General features: G+C 43.5%; 1 protein-coding gene across 1 annotated transcript in view; it reads right to left on the reverse strand.

Annotated features, from left to right (window-relative positions):
• RELL1 (RELT like 1) overlaps positions 1–16702 on the reverse strand; it is a 63432-nt gene that overhangs the window by 12962 nt on the left and 33768 nt on the right. The window contains exons 4-6 of the mRNA XM_058546869.1: positions 9178–9235; positions 6052–6288; positions 3115–3253 (exon numbers count right to left, since the gene is read on the reverse strand). Of these exons, the coding sequence (XP_058402852.1) occupies positions 3118–3253; positions 6052–6288; positions 9178–9235 (431 nt within the window). The 3' untranslated portion in view covers positions 3115–3117. The remainder of the gene's footprint in view (positions 1–3114; positions 3254–6051; positions 6289–9177; positions 9236–16702) is intronic.

A 16702-nucleotide genomic window follows, 5' to 3' on the forward strand; every position in this document is an offset into this window, starting at 1 on the left:
GAAGTCTGTGACTCCAGAAGCCAGGCTGCCTGGGTTGGACTCTACACTCCACCACATTCTTGCTGGTAACTCTAAACAAGTTGCTTAAACTCTCTGTGCTTGAGACCATCATCTGCAAAATAGGATACTAACTAGCACCTACCTATTGCTATTGTGAGGGTGAAATCCATTAATACATGGAATATGTCTTTCAAAGCATGCCAGGTACATAGTAAATACTCAGTACACAGTAGGTATTATAATTAAATTACTGCATGGCCCATGAGCATTCATGATATTATCATCTCTACTTTTGAGTTTGTTTGAAAATTTCCATAATAAAAATTTTTATTTTTAATTTCAAAATTAATTACTAGTTGAAGGCTTGGAAAATGCAGCCCTTTCTAAGGTCATTTGTGTGCTCACTGCTGATTTGGACAGCACAACACAATAAGACTACCCTCTGTGGAGAGTAAACTACATGCCACACACTCTCCTGGCACTTGCTTTAATCAATGAATTTAATATCCAGGGCAGTTAAGTACAATTTCCAGGTGGTAAAGCTAGGAAGTGAGCCCAGGTCTTCTGATCAAATTCATTTTTTACGAAATCCTGGTGGATAATTGTGCGCTTTGCAGAGACTGTCAAACAGTAACCCAGTTAGACGTGGTCAGGACTTCAGATGATTCGATCAAATTCCTACATACAAAATTTGGACCAGAAAACCAGCTAAGCAATCCTAATTCTTTTAACCTTCTCAAGTGCCTCTCTGCAGGCAGTAGTGGCCAAAACCAGCCACGGCACATTAGCAAGGCTCTAACAGGGGCTCTAATAAGGCTGAGCCTTACAGAGGATCACCTTGCACCGCCCGCCTGAGGGCGAGCAGTGTCTTCTTGTGCACGGTGGGCTCCATCTCTCAATACACTGCCTGGTTGATGACTCATATGCAGACTGTCATTACAACCCATGCTTTCTTTGAGGCTAACCTGGCTGGGCATTCCTCATCTTGGACTTGAATAGCCAGATGCTTCTCTTCCCAGACAGGCAAGTCCTCATGACTTTAATCAGAATGCTTCTCTAATTCACCCAAGTCACTCAGGATTCCAATTCCAACATCTAAGGTACCATCTACTCTGATAAAACTTTCTGCAATGATGGAAATGTTGTGTATCTGCGCTGTCCAATATGGCAGACCCTAGCCATCTGTGGCTACTGAACACTTTAAACGTGCTAGTGCAACTGCAGAACTAAGTTTTTAATTTTAATTAATTTAAATTTAAGTAGCCATAGGTGACCAGTGGCTACCGTATCAGACCACAAGGTTCTAGCTCATTGGGGGAAATGTCTCCCATTCATGGGTCTAGGGCTACCCCTTCATGAGCATCCTAGGATGATAGAAGAGTATAGCTGGTCTTACAGTCAGAGACCTAGGTTCAAATCAGCTTCTCTTTCCAGCTATGTGACCCTTAACATGTCACTTACCCTTGCCATTCATTGGTTTCCTCATCTACAAAACTGGGATAATAGTATCCATTCCATTAGATGTTTATAACGGTGACATGTGAGATATGTATCAGTACCCAGAAGACTAGAATACTGAATTGACATTAGATGCTATTACCACTATCTTCATCATCCTCTTCCTAAAATCCTCTTAGTTTCCTTCCCCAAAGCACCAGTAACTAGCTGAGAAGCCAAAGACAAACTTGTCTGCTCTGTTTCTCTCCCTATTCAGCTCCTCAACTCAGGGGAAGGGGCCAGATCTCCCCAAAGGAAAGACTGCAAGAATTAGCCCTGGAAAGCTATCATAGCCCCTCCATCTTACAGAATTCAGGACCATAACTCTTCCAGATTACTTCCAGAACATTCTCAACCCCTCTGAGCCTGGCAGGTTATCAGAGAAGCTTCACTCAAAAGCCACTTCTCTCCCCAACTCAGCCACACCAACCAAAAAAGAATTAATTTATAATAATCAGCAGCACTAACTGAGGATTTCCTATGTGCCAGGCCCTGGGCTTCAAGTGCTATTTCACAGAAATCTCACTGTCACCCCCCTAGGCAGGTAGCATTATCTCATTTTCCAGTGAGGAAAGTGAGGCATAAAAAGCCAAAGTACCTTGCCCAGTTCCCAGTGCTATTGAGAGCAAACTGGGATTTGAACCTGGCCACCTACTCAAGGGTTCAGGTTCAACCTTGCTATTTCCCTGTACCTTCCAGGGCCCCACCAGTCCACGTCCCATGCCCCTCTTCCCCTCTCTTTGTAAGTGTAACCTCCTCTGCCTTAATGTCCAGCCTCTGACAGTTCCATTGGAGCTTTTGGAGCGTGATCACTCCTGAGTCTTCACACTTGCCTTTTTACATATAATAAGAAACATGAAAGGGATAAATGCTACTCAAGCCAGAACAGAAAGAAAAGAGTAAGATGAAAGCTAAGCCAATATCAAGTTATCACAGACTTTTTTTTTAAGCACTATCTTCCAAAATTAAAATTGTCAAACCAAGAAGCATTCACTTTTGCTTTTAAATTGCTTCAAAATATTTGGTGGAAAGAGTAATATCCCTTTTGGGGGTGTATTTTAGAACTGTGGCACATCAAAGAAAACTGGTTTCCAACTCAAAGGACAAAGCATTGGTTTGCTTGCTCCAGCCTTTTTCTAATCACAGTTTACCTAAAAATGACGACATGATTGTATTTCATTTGGCCTGCATGGTTTTTTAAAGGAAATTTAATAAGGTGCCAACATTCAAAAACCTGTGGTGGTCTCTCATTTAAAAAATCTAGACTTCCACCTTTTTTTGCATAAGATCTAGCAACACTAAGCGCCTTCTGCCTTCTGATAAGGCAAGCCCTAAGATGAGTTATGTGATTTCTAGTTTGCCACAATCCCCACCACTCCACATTGTCTCATAAGTAATCCTCACTGTCCTGGAGTCACCTGAGTTTGTGGCCTCTTTACACAGAAGTTCTGGACAGACAAGTAATCGTGTTCAGTCCCCTACGGTCCTACCAGTTCCAGAAAAGCACTCTCATTTCCCTGCCAAGTCATGTCTATACCACCACAGACCCCAGGGAGGCTCTCAGTACCTTCTCCCCACCATGCACCACCCCACACCCAATGTCAGCAAACAACTCACCTGCTACTCAGTGTCACTTTGTTCCCTCTTCACAGGTGTCACAGGTACGTCCCCATTGACGCTATCGTTCCCACTAACCGACATCAAACTTCTCCGCTCCTTCTGATTTGACTTGTTTTCCACTTTTGTAACTCTAAACCTAAGGGGGTAAAGAGATTTGACGGGTTGTGCTTTTCCAGTAAACAAGAATTACGAGTGAACCAAAAATCATCCATCTAGAGGATCCCAAACCAACTCAGACAAAAGTTAGGACAGCAATGAAAAACATCATATTCAATGGAAGGGGCATTCCTATCCAGCAAATCCCACCGTCCCCTGCCGAACCGTCCAGCTGATTTTCACTCTACACATCAGGGACTATGCTGGATATTTTACAGAGCATGGAAAATGCATTAAAAAACATGGGGACTTGGGACCAGCCCGGTGGCTTAGTGGTTAAGTTCGCACGCTCTGCTTTGGCAGCCTGGCATTTGCAGGTTTGGATCCCGGGCGCGGACCTAAGCACCGCTTATCAAGTCATGCTGAGGCGGCATCCCACATATAAAGTACAGGAAGATGGGCACGGATGTTAGCCCAGGGCCAATCTTCCTTCAGCAAAAAGAGGAGGATTGGCAACAGGTGTTAGCTCAGAGCTAATCTTCCTCACCAAAAAAAAAAAAAAAAAAACCACATGGGTACTCAACTATTAAACAGCCTCAGAGTTGTGGTTTCTATGGTGACATGAGCTTTAACATCAGTTGTTTTAACCACAGAAGGCTGATTAAAAGCAAAACTAATTTGCAAATTAGACTGATTTAACCAAAATGATCACCAGAGAGCTGTCTTTCTCAAAGTACACCCGTCAGAGAGTCCCATCTCTACACACACACACACACACATAGACACAAAGCCAGAGGAACCCCAACTATGCATTTATCAGTATCAGTTGGCAGTAGGCTTTTGTGTCTGTTTGGTTTTCGCCTTTTTTTTTTAAGCAAATTTGGGTTAATTTTAATTAAGGTTTAAGGAAAAAGTTAAGGAAGTTAAGGAAGAGATTTCATTAAGAATTGAAAGAAGTCAAAGAAAATTTACTCAATTTGACTGTTTCTCTAGTACATCATCATCAAATCCCTAAAGTCTTTCATAATAGCTTCGCTCTGGTTCTGGCTTTAATTTCCCTTAAAACTATCTAAAATAAATTCTCCTTCTTTGTCCAAAATGAGGTCATCAACCATAAGGAGGAGGGAGACTCTGAGGAAGTGAAACAAGATCAGGGAAGAGCTGTAACCGCTAGCCTGTTCTGTCGAACTGTAAGCCTCTTTTTAAGCAACACATGCCAAAACGCAGCCTGTAATATTAAACACTCATGGTATTCTACATCCAAAAAATACAGAAGGATTTTGGGCATTTAAAACAGCCATGTTGAATCTGAGTTGAAAATTTCAGCAGATTTTTTTTAAAGCAAACAAAATACGCTTTGTCCAAACAAGCCGCAGGTTCTCATCACATTCCACACTCGTCAACTCCTATGACTCTGCTTCTTAATAAAACGGTGTGGTCAGGAGTTGTGCTGTTCTGCTGTCAGTGGCAAACAGCCCTGCACTCTTCTCCTCGTTGCTTGTGCAACACGACGAAACTCAACTGAATTAAAATAATAATAATAACAGCAAACACTTCTTGAGCACATAATAAGTGCCAAATACTGGTCTAAGACCGTTACGTGAGTCACCCTATCGAGCCTTCACAGCAAATCAGAAGAGGTGAGTGTTAATGTCATCTCCATTTTATAGAGGGGGAAACTGAGGCACAGAGAGAGGAAACAGTGTGTAAGTAGTGGTGTCCATGGAGAAGAAAGGATCACGTATGCGGTACTCTCAACTTTCGCTCAGTGCCGCCCAGCCTTGCTCCAATATGCATGCTCTTAACCATTACTTTCCTCTGCCTCTCTAAAGCCTTAGCAATGCAGTTCCCGCATGAGACTCAAAATCAAAACAGGAGACACGGCAGAAGCATTCCACTGCAAAATGCTCTACATATAGTCAAACTGATTCATCACTCCAACTGCAAGCTCTCCACCTCACAAACGTGTCTTCTCCACATCACTTTAGGACTGGGAAGCCCAGGACACAGGAGCGGTGAACTCAAAGAAAGCAGTCACAGGAATCCACCTGGAGCTCATGTGGCAGAGACTGGAGAGCTGTGGACCAGCTCCATCTCTTCTCTTCTTCCCATCACATGGCTGGATGACATTTCCCAGCTCCCTGGCAGTTAGGTGTGGCCAAGTGATTGAGTTCTAGCCAGTGCAATGTGAGCTTCCAGGCCTATCTCATTAAGACCTCTCATGAACAATCCTCCATGTCCTTTCTTGTTCTGCCAGCAAACCTGGCGGAGCCACAAGATGGAAGGGATTTGGGATTCTGGATGACTACTTGAAGAGCGACCCACTGATCTTCTGATTTCCACAAGCAAAATATAAACTTCTATTCTGTGTATAGTTGGGCTTATCTATTAGAGCAAGTGTGATGGTGAATTTTATGTGTCAACTTGACTGGGCTAAGGGATACCCAGATAGCTGGTAAAACATTATTTTTGGGTGTGTCTTTGAGGGTGTTTCCAGAAGCCTCCATAATCTCATGAGCCAATTCCTATAATAAATCTCCTCTTACATATATCTCTATATATCCTATTGGTTCTGCTGCTCTGGAGAACCCTAAGACAGCAAGTAATTAATTTTTTACCTCATTTAATACACCTGAATCTGATCTAGCAATAGCCACCTCTTAGGATTCTTCCACTGTTGGAAAAATGCAGGACTCAGACCAGAAAACATCTAAAAAGCGCAGAGATATGACCTGAGCCAGGCTTAAGAGAACATACTCTGTATTTAACAGGTAAGCACAAACCCACACACCACAGCAGCCGTGTCACACAAACCCAGAGCATCCACAGAGATCTTACCTGCCCACAGAGAGGACAGTGACCTCTCCTTGGCGCCTCGAACGGCCCTCTTTGGACTTGTTGGTGGGTTTTATGAAGTGCCACCGCTTGTGCCTACACCGATGACATACATCCCTCTCGACAGCACCGCCCACTGTGTGCAGATGGTGGCCACAGATGTGCTTCCCTGGGGTGGCCCCTGGCGACAAGGGCCCGGGGCTCAAGGGCGGGCTCCCCGGAGTGCTGGGGGTCACGGGGCTAAGGTGGGAAGAAAAAGGAAAAGGTAGAACTTGTTACTTCAAAGAAACGCCAGCTCAGCAATCTCTCCCCCTGCAAAGCAAGAAGCAGGTTTAAATCAAAAGAAAAAAATGCCTCTTCCAATCACACAAATGGGCCTTGTAAGCTGATCTTAGGCAGCAGGTACGAGCTCTTACTGCAATGACAGCTCATTTTAAACAGCAATAATGTGACTGATCACTTCTACAATGGAATTAACTGGCTAGAAATAAACCACTGCTTCTAATGATGCGGCACTGTTTGAATTTAAAGTATTAGGTTCCTTTCTAAATGACTAATCTCCATTCTCACGCAATCACACTAATTTCTCAAACATAGCCAAGTGTCTGCCTAGATCTCTAAGCAAAGAGATGCCCTGAATCTATGTGCCCCAGAGGACTGAGAAACTTAAATTCCAATCAAATGATCCGATGACTTAAGACAGAATATTTGATCCAATCTGACTATTGCATCAAAGGAAGAAAGGTTTTAGGTCAAGATACCAAAGTGATGCTCAAAAGAGATGCTGACAGTGTTGATAACAGTAATAATAAAAATAGCTAACACTGGGGCCAGCCTGGCAGCATAGCGGTTAAGTTCACGCGCTTCGCTCTGGCGGCTCAGGGTTCGCCGGTTTGGATCCCAGGCATGGACCTACGCACTGCTCATCAAGCCATGCTGAGGCGGCATCCCACACAGAAGAGCTACAACTCTACAACTGTGTACTGGAGCTTTGGGGAGAAAAAAGAAAAAAGAGGAAGATTGGCAACAGATGTTAGCACAGAGCCAATCTTCCTCAAAAAAACAAATTTTTTTTAAAAACCTAAAAGGTAGGTATTATTAATTTCCTCATTTTAAAAATGAGGACATTGAGGCTCAGAGAAGTTAAGTAACTTGTCCAAGGTCACACAGCTAATAAGTGACGGATCTGAGATCCAAATCTAGACAGTCTAATTCTAGAAACCATGTTCTTAACCACCATGCTGTTGTGCTTCAGAAACAAGGGAGACCACTTTGATAACCGGGAAGAAATCTAGCCATCCAAAATATAAAAAGCAGAAATATATAGGCCAAAGGTTGGCTACTTTCCAAGGGCATATGTCAAGGCTCTGCTCCACTAGAAAAGGAGGAAATGAAACAGGACAGGGCCAGCGTGACCAGGAATCAGCCCTCTGACATGGTGTAGGAGGGTAGGTGGGGCAACACGTCACAGCACAGCCTGACACCTGAGACTGTGCCAAGAGCCCCAAAGGCACATGGAAGTCTTATGACAGCATAAACCAGCTTTTATGCGGCTGACAACCGGCACAGTTGCACATGAAAAAGTGCAGCTTGTGGCTGAGGAGACAGTCTGAAACATCACAGACAACCGCAAGTTTTCTGGGGCTCTTTAGGGATGCTGTTTCGATGGTTCAAATAAAAACACACAGCAGCAGCTTTCTGGCGTAAAACGCTGTTAAATTAACACCACACGGTAGAAAGTTGAATTCACAAGTTTAACAACATTCATTCCACAAACATTTATCAAACACTTGCTGTGCACAAAACTCAATGAAGGCACTACACGATGAGGCCCAAAGACGACCGAGGCAAAGATACCATGAACGAACGCGGTCCTAATGCCAGGTGTCCGGTCAGAGCCCCTAGGTCTCTATGAACCACATCACCAGAGCTTCCTAAACCGACCTTCCTGCATTTTTGAGTTACTTTACTAAAAATGCAAATCTAACAGCGGGTTTGACAAACACGTTTTAAATATCTAGGACGTGCTGGAGGCACCACGCACAGAGTAAGCAGAAAAAGGTCCAAACTCCGTACCATGTCACTGGGTCCCAACTCACCTTCCTTGCCTTCTTGCTACCGTCCCCAGTGCATTCTCTGGCCACCCCAGCCTGACCCTTTCCAGGTGCGTCTCACACTTGCATGATCTAGTGCCTTTTCTCCTGGACTTTCTCTGCCTACAAGCAGCCCCTGCCTCTTGTCTCTGCCTGTCACGTGCCTGATTCAGATGGCACTTCTTCTGTGAACCTTCCCTGACCTCCTGTTGGCCCCACGGAGCCTCCAGAGCATCTGGTCTTTACTTCTCCTACAGCACACTCATGCTCTCCACCATTATGCCTCATACACACGTCTCCGTTCCCCTCTAGACTAAGTCTCCAAGGCAAGGATCTGTGAACACCCAGCTCCAGCACATAATCAGCACACAGCAGGCACTCAATAAATGCTCCTTGTTGAAGAAGTGAAAAATTATACAGAAATAGAATTATCTGTAATTAATTAGGAAGGACGATGATGCTCAACAACCATAACCTAAAACTGGTGATACAAAATAGAACTTAGCAGGTGCCCCCCAACCAGCCTGGTTTTTCATTTAATCATCATTGTTCATGGAAGTCTTTCAATGCCCGAGGTACTTTGTATTCCTTATAATAACCCAATGAAGTTGGTACAGTGGTTGTCTCCATTTTATTGAGGCTGGGACTTGAGCACAGAGTGGTCAGTTAACTGGCCCAGGGAAAGGCCGTCAGTAAGTGGTGGAGGTAAGACTCAACCCGGGTCCCCAGTTTCAGCGCTGTTACTTCCTCCCATCACTATTCTCCAACACAGCAGTTCTCAGCAAGGGGTGATTTGCCCCCAGGGGACATTGACAATGAGTAGAGACATTTTGGGTTGTCACACACAGTGGGGGAGGGGGACACTGGCGTGTAGTGATTGGAGGCCAGGAATGCTGTTAATATTCTACAGTGCACTGGACAGTCCCCCACAGCAAAGAATTATCTGGCCCAAATGTCAATAGTGACCAAGTTGGAAAACCTGCTCTGGTAGCTAACCAAAAAAAATGTCCCATTAACTGGGAAGAGGAGCACTCACCTTTCAGGATCGCCCACGCTGTTGTCTGCTACCATTGCCTTTAAAACATCAACGTTTGCTAAGAAATAAAAAAAGAAAACAATTAAAATGGAATGAATCAGATGAGTAATCATAGAGTTATTACATCAGAAAAGCTGTTGGAAAAATACCTGAGTTCTTTTAGTTCACAGATGAAGCCCTGGCGTCCCGGAGAAGGGAGGGTCTTTCCCAAAGTAACCCCATGGATATGGCACCATCTGCCAATAAATTCCACCACTCAGGAATTTAGTATTAGTGACAGAATCTATGCAAAGAAAGCAGATCTACCATGGAGCTTTGCTCCATCATTAGCAATATAACAGAAAACTACATTTCTCCCCACCGCCCACTCCGTCCTCCAAACCACAGGGAAATTTACATGCTGCTGTTCTCTGTTGCATTCAACTAACTTTGCTAAACAGGTAGTGAAATGTCTTAAGAGATCTGTATCCTAATAACCTATATGTGCCAAAATAGTTACCCTCAACTCTGGATATCCATGTAGTATCAAGTCTATCCCACATATAAGCAGGGATGGGAGAGGGTCAATTTTCCAGGTGGGCCATTTAGCTTAGTTCTGCTTCAGGACCATACAAGACCTGACCTCTTGGCCGGACACCTTAAACTTTCAAGTGTTGGTCACACATCTAAGTTATCTAGTATAGGCTGAGTTAAATTAGACTTCTAATGTAAATTTCTTTTTAAATGCAAATTTGTACATGGCCTAGGCTGTCAACAAAAGCAAATTAAATCTAAGCTCCTTGGGTTCCCATTCCACACAGACACCCAATGTTCTTTTCGCCTCTTGTAGAGTGGTCAAGCTCTCAAGGATAAAAGCCTGAAGCGAATGTTCAAGTTTTCCTTGGAGATTTAATTGGCAAAACCAATGTCACTACTGACTCCTAACCTTTCCATTGATTTTTAAAGCCCTGTTCTCATGACTAACCACAACAAATTCTCTAGACATGAAAGAATAAAAAAATCACTATTTATCATGTGAGCTAACACCAACATTTAACATCTAACACCTCAAATGACATTCCTGGAGGAGGAAAATTAACTCTAGTTCCAACACTGCTGCTTTTAAGTGTTAACAGTTAACGGTTTATACAGTGTTTCTCAACCTTTTCAAATTAAATTTAATTTAATTTAATGTAATTAATTATTGCTCCACCCAGCAGCTCTGTATGACTTTTTTTCCCTAATCACTCTCCCATGAAATCATTATACTGAGCATATATGATATATCTATTTAGGTACTATATGTATATCTGTGTTTTATATATAAAATAGTAAGATTTTTTTTGCCCCCATGATCCAATTTTCACCCCATCACAACCCCTTGCGAAAGCATGAGGTTTTTAAAGAAACATTAGCACAGCATACCATCCCTTTCTAAAAGCAATACTTTCTTTGCCCTTTACGATTATCTGCGAGGATGTCCAAACGCATTTCCAAACACAAGTCTTGCTCTAAATAAGACTCTTGTCATTACAAAGAGTACTGAAATGGATCAGCAGTATCTCCTCCCACGTGGCAAAGAAGACATGGTACCCTCTGTAGCGCAAATTTAAGTATAATCTAGTGATGTCAGTCATTTTCCCTTTTGACTAATAATATGGATTCAGAAAAATAATTTTCCTTCAGATAAAGGGTTTAGGGAATACCCAATAATTTGCCACTTGACACTTATACTCTGCCATCATTTACCAAACTTGAAAACTATAAAGAGAAAAGAAGAAAAACAACAACAAAAAAGAGGTATGAAGGGCCGGCCCCGTGGCTTAGCGGTTAAGTGCGCGCGCACTCCGCTGCTGGCAGCCCGGGGTTCGGATCCCAGGCTCGCACCCACGCACTGCTTCTCCGGCCATGCTGAGGCCGTGTCCCACGTACAGCAACTAGAAGGATGTGCAACAATGACATACAGCTATCTACTGGGGCTTTGGGGGAAAAAAATAAATAAATAAAATTATTAAAAAAAAAAAAAGAGGTATGAAGACAGAGATAGCAGTAATAGCACTCACTTACAAGAAGTTTTCCAAAAACAAAAGTTTAAATAGGTGCTGAGAACATTAATCACCTATAAAATGATGACCTCCTTCAGAAACATTGAATTATAAAACGATCCCAGGAAGATTATTAAAATCATTACTAAAACTTGTTTTTTATGGACTTGTGTTGTTTCTCATGTTTTCAAGTATTCCTGTACCTCCTCTTATCTCTTGGAAATAATTAGTAAACAGCTCCTCTGTCAGCTATGAGTGAAGTCTTTAAGAGTAGCCTCAAGCTTCTGTACAAACATCATTCACACCCCCTGTAGGGCCTGGACCTTGCTCAGCAAAAGCCCATAAGTCCACTGCAACCATGTATCCTTCTGGCTCCTTTCCGGCAGGATGCCCAGCTGCTGGGATTTGTAACAATCCAGGGCCCAGCCAGCCCTGATCCTACCTTATCTCACTTAAAGAACACCTCGTCTTAAAGGGACACAGAGCCCCTCCACCTGAGCTACGGTTCCTAGCCTTTGTGTCCCTTGCCTATGAAAGCAACCCCCTCCCCACCCGCAGTTGCTGGTGCACGTTTCCGTCCAGTCGGCCGCCACTGGACCTCCCTGTAAGTAACTCCCAATAAACCTCTATGTCTCCTTCGCCTTCCCCGGGTCTGTTCTTCAGTCTCTCCACAACCTATCCTGCACTGCTCGCCCAACTGGGCATCCGGCCAGACACCTCCTGTCTGACGAGGTTCAGTATGTGGCACCAACACATACATATGCACAGGCACACACACACACACACACCCTTGTCTCTAGTCTAACTCCCAGTCTATACCAGGGTGTAAATGTCAGTAATCTGTCCCTTGGGAACATTTTTGGTTTCCTATGATGAGAAAACTCTCTAACATAACACCACCATTAGAACTTAAACATATAATCTAGTTTGCTTGTAAAATTACTATAACAGAGCAATAATCTAATTAAGTTCTATTGAATATATATCTCCTCCTTGCATGTTACCCATAACTCCAATAAGCCATAAAAGACGGTTTCCCCTACACTTGTCAACATTCTGTAAACTATACTTCTCTTCACCGGTTTCCAGAGAATGGGAGGAAGCAGTTACAGGGCAAGAAAAATCCGTCAAGAACATGGGAAATTTTCTAGTGGGCAGTAATTTCCAGAAAATGCTGCTTCTTTTCTTTCCTGAATTTCTGCCTGATAATATGCATAAAGCAGTCAAAATCAGGAAAGAAAAATGCTCTGTTTTCTCTCCAACTACTCTTCTCTTCAAAGTTTTTCCTTATACTCAAGGCAAATTCCACAAGGAGAACTACTATTGCCATCACCCAAATTAGAGTGCCTACTAAGTACCAGTCACCGGCTAAAAGCCTTACAGACCTTACCATGTTTGACTCTCCTGACATCCCTAACAGGAGGTAGACTTATCATCCCCATTTTACAGACACAGAGACTGAGGCCCAAAGATAGTAACTAACTGGCCAGAGTCACACAGCCAGAAACAGACCTAGACACAAACCCTGGCCTATATGACTCCACGGTGGGTGGTTTTAACCCTGACATACTCCTCCCTACTCCTTCAATGTCCAAGTCTCTACCCAAATGATTAGTAGTTTAACAGTTCATAGGATGTTTGCATAATCATTATAGGAAGTTTCAGCAACCTACTCAGTAATGATGTAGTTCATAAAGGAATCCTTTTTGCCCTAATACAAATTGAGCCCCAAGGTAAGAATTTTACAAAAGAATCCCTCTGCCTAGTATGAATAATCATAATGAGGGGCACCTGGAGGGTAATCGTAATACTCTCAATTGTTACTATATCAGGGCTGGCCCCGTGGCTTAGCGGTTAAGTGCACGTGCTCTGCTGTTACTATATCAGATGGTTGAAGGACCTGGCAGAGAAGCTCAGCTATGGAGTTGCAGTACTTTCCGAACTTCCATTTCTTGTCAGTGCCGTCAAGTTGATTCCGACTTCTAGTGACCCTGTGTACAGCAGTGCGGAACCCTGCCTGGTCTTTTTTCGCCATCCTTTCACACACGTGACCACCACAGTACGACAACCGACAGACAGGTGGTGTGGTTCCCTGACCAGGAAACAAATCCTGGCCACAGCAGTGAGAGCATGGGACCTTAACCACTAGATCACCAGGGCTGCAAACTCCCATACAATGCAAGAAAACCCCAGTGACCACCCAAATACTCTTCAATTCAGCTCTACTTAGAAAGACAGATTGGGCCGGCCCAGTGGCTTAGCGGTTAAGTGCGCGCGCTCCGCTACTGGCGGCCCGGGTTCGGATCCCAGGCGCGCACCGACGCACCGCTTCTCCGGCCATGCTGAGGCCGCGTCCCACATACAGCAACTAGAAGGATGTGCAACTATGACATACAACTGTCTACTGGGGCTTTGGGGAAAAAAATGGAGGAAGATTGGCAATAGATGTTAGCTCAGAGCTGGTCTTCCTCAGCAAAAAGAGGAAGATTAGCACAGATGTTAGCTCAGGGCTGATCTTCCTCACAAAAAAATAAATAAATAAAAAAGAAAGACAGATTAAAAGCAGCACTGTGGTTAATCCAAGCTTTGGGATTAGGAGAAAAATAATCAGTGTGAAGTCAGTCCATAAATATATCCTTCAAGAGATATTTATCTAAACCAAACCTGATTTGCAACATTCAAGCCATGATATGTTTTAAACCATAAACAAGAATGTCACCATAAGTACAGGTGAAATATTACCCCATTAGCCAAATTAAAAATGCAAAGCAGGGGCTGGCCCGGTGGCGCAGCGGTTAAGTGTGAGCTCCGCTGCGGCAGCCTAGGGTTCACAGGTTCGGATCCCGGGCGGGCACCGACGCACCGCTTGCTAAGCCATGCTGTGGCGGCGTCCCATATGAAGTGGAGGAAGATGGACACAGAAGTTAGCCCGGGGCCAATCCTCCTCAAGAAAAAAGGGGAGGATAAGCATTGGATGTTAGCTCAGGGCTAGTCCTCCTCACAAAAAATAAACAAACAAACAAATAAATAAATAAAATGCAAAGCAGAAGACTAGCCATAGATCATGATTGCAAATGTTTTACAATATGTAAATAGAGGCAAAGAAGACCTAAATAAACATAGGAAAATAGTAATGGATGAATTGTCCTCAATTTTATTCCTTTCTTTTCAATGCTTAAAGAAAAGGTAACTTACAGTGTGCTTACAAGTAAAAAAAAAAAAAAGAAAGTTAAATTAACATCAACAGGGAGGTCTAAATTGATATTAAGTTCAGAGTCTGTTCACGACAGAGACAAGAAAAGATAAAAGTGCCTTTTTTCCACAAAGAATTTAAGTCTCAAAGGCAAACTAAAAATGCTAGGTTATAACTGGTAAGAGACCCAGGTATGTATCTCATCTCCCAGCTGTGGTTTGGGCACAGCCTGGAAACTAGAGAGGGCCATGGCTGGAAAAGGGTGTCCAATGAGATTAGACGTCTCCCGGGGGCCAAGGAGAACCAAGGGCTACACACAGGATCAGAGCCACCACTCATGCCCATAAGTCACTGGGGAAATCAGAGGCAGACAGATGAAGGTGCTGACAGGGGAAGAGGGTAAAGAGGAAGACAGACAGGAAAGACCTGGGGAGCAGAGGAGAAAGAATGAAATTCAGTGCCTTGGAATTTCTCTAACGTACTTACTGGTAATCAATGCAGCAGAAACAAAAATGTCACTTTCCAAAAGGAAAAGGATATAATTAAAAAAAAAAAAAAAGAACAGCCCTATTTGCCCATGAGTGTGGGAGGTGAGGAAATTACACAGTATGCTTGCTCCAGGGACCCAAACACTTCTCTGCTGTAATTAAGAGAAGGAGCCCACTGCTGGCACCATGCTGCCACATGCTGGCTGTGTGACCTTGGGGAAGGTTCTTACCCTCAGGGCCTCTGTTTCCTCATCTGCAAAATGGAGTGATAATGTAGCCTACCTCATAAGATAGTTTTGAGAAAGTAACAAGTTAATGTTTAAGGAGTTCTATAAACTACCCCACCTGTATACTTTATCTCTTTGAAAGGAGAAAGTTTATCATTCTGCAGGAAAGAGGCAGTAACAGCAAGTGGTTAAGTATAGACTCTGGAGTCAGACGCTTGAGTTCATCCCAGCTGTGCTACTTGCCAGCGGTGAGACGGTGGCAAGTTAGTGAAGCACTGTGGGCCTCAGCTTCTCCACTGTAAAATGGGAATAAAGCATCTGAATCATAGGGTTCTTAGTCCCTGGAAAGCCCTTAGAACAGGTCTTGCATGTAGCAAACACTTAGTGTGTGCTATGAAGTTACGCGTAAGAACCTCAGCGCCCCCGGCAAAGTTGTAACAGTTGACTTATTTCAATTGATTCAACTGTCTTAATCCGCCTCATCCACCACTCACTAATTTAGCAGCAACTTCAGCTCTCAGAAGCCCAGGGCCCAAAGGCCTCCAAGTCCCCCAAAGCCCTGGGAGGCAGTTTCAAATGTGCAAGGCACAGGAACAATGACGGGGCCACCCATGCCTTACTCTGTGCACTTCTCTAATGCTGAAGCTTCCATCCAAGAACATATTTGTAATATTTCTTGTGCAAATTAAAAACCACTTTTTTATGTAAAAGAAACATGGAACATTGAGTGCTCAAAAACAGCATCACCAAATTTGTTTCCTGAAGGAAGGTCTCTGGAAGACAGAGATCAAAATCCAAGTGTTCTGGTCTTTTTTGTTCTTATTTTAAACACGATTCTATTAAGTTGGTTTTCTGGTTTTATATCCTATAGAAACTGAAAGCTACAAACTAGAAGAGAGAAGAGGCAATATTGTATAGTTGAAAGAGACCCAGATAGGGCTGGGTGGTTCACTACCCATGTGAACTTAATCACTTGGAGCCTTCGTTTCTTCATCCATAACATGGGTATAATAATATCACCTCTAGAGGGATATTTTGAGGATCAAATGAGATTGCACACACAGAGCACCTACATCTATGCCAAACACATAAAGCACGCTCTGTAAAGAGCAATGAAAATTATGCTGAGCCATACGACATTGCTGTTTCTCTAAGTCAAAAACACTGACCAACAGCCCGGGCCGGGCAGGTGCCCTCGTTGAAGAGTGAGGATATGGGGAGTGGAGGACCCCCAGGGAAGGGCTAGGGGTGGAACAGCAGGTATTTATGAGCAATACAGAGGTATTTCAACTTTTGGACACATGGCTCGGCTGCATCAGTGCATACTGCATGGGTCAGTGCTGACTAGAGCAAGACACAGCCCCAGGAAGACGCTGTCTGTTCAATTCGCATGAGAACTCAAAGTCTGGGGACCTAAAGCTACTGGGTACGTGGGCAAGCAGTTCTACACCCCTCAAAATTTACTGAGGGCTCAGTATCCTATCAAGATAATCACCAGTGTTCAGAGCAAGGACTCTAATTTATCTAATCAAGATTAAATTAACCCTCCATTTAAGAAGATGGGGGTTTAGAATACATTTCAGAGGGGAAAAG

The sequence above is a fragment of the Diceros bicornis genome, chromosome 8, assembly GCF_020826845.1.
Source record: "Diceros bicornis minor isolate mBicDic1 chromosome 8, mDicBic1.mat.cur, whole genome shotgun sequence".
NCBI lineage: Eukaryota > Metazoa > Chordata > Mammalia > Perissodactyla > Rhinocerotidae > Diceros > Diceros bicornis.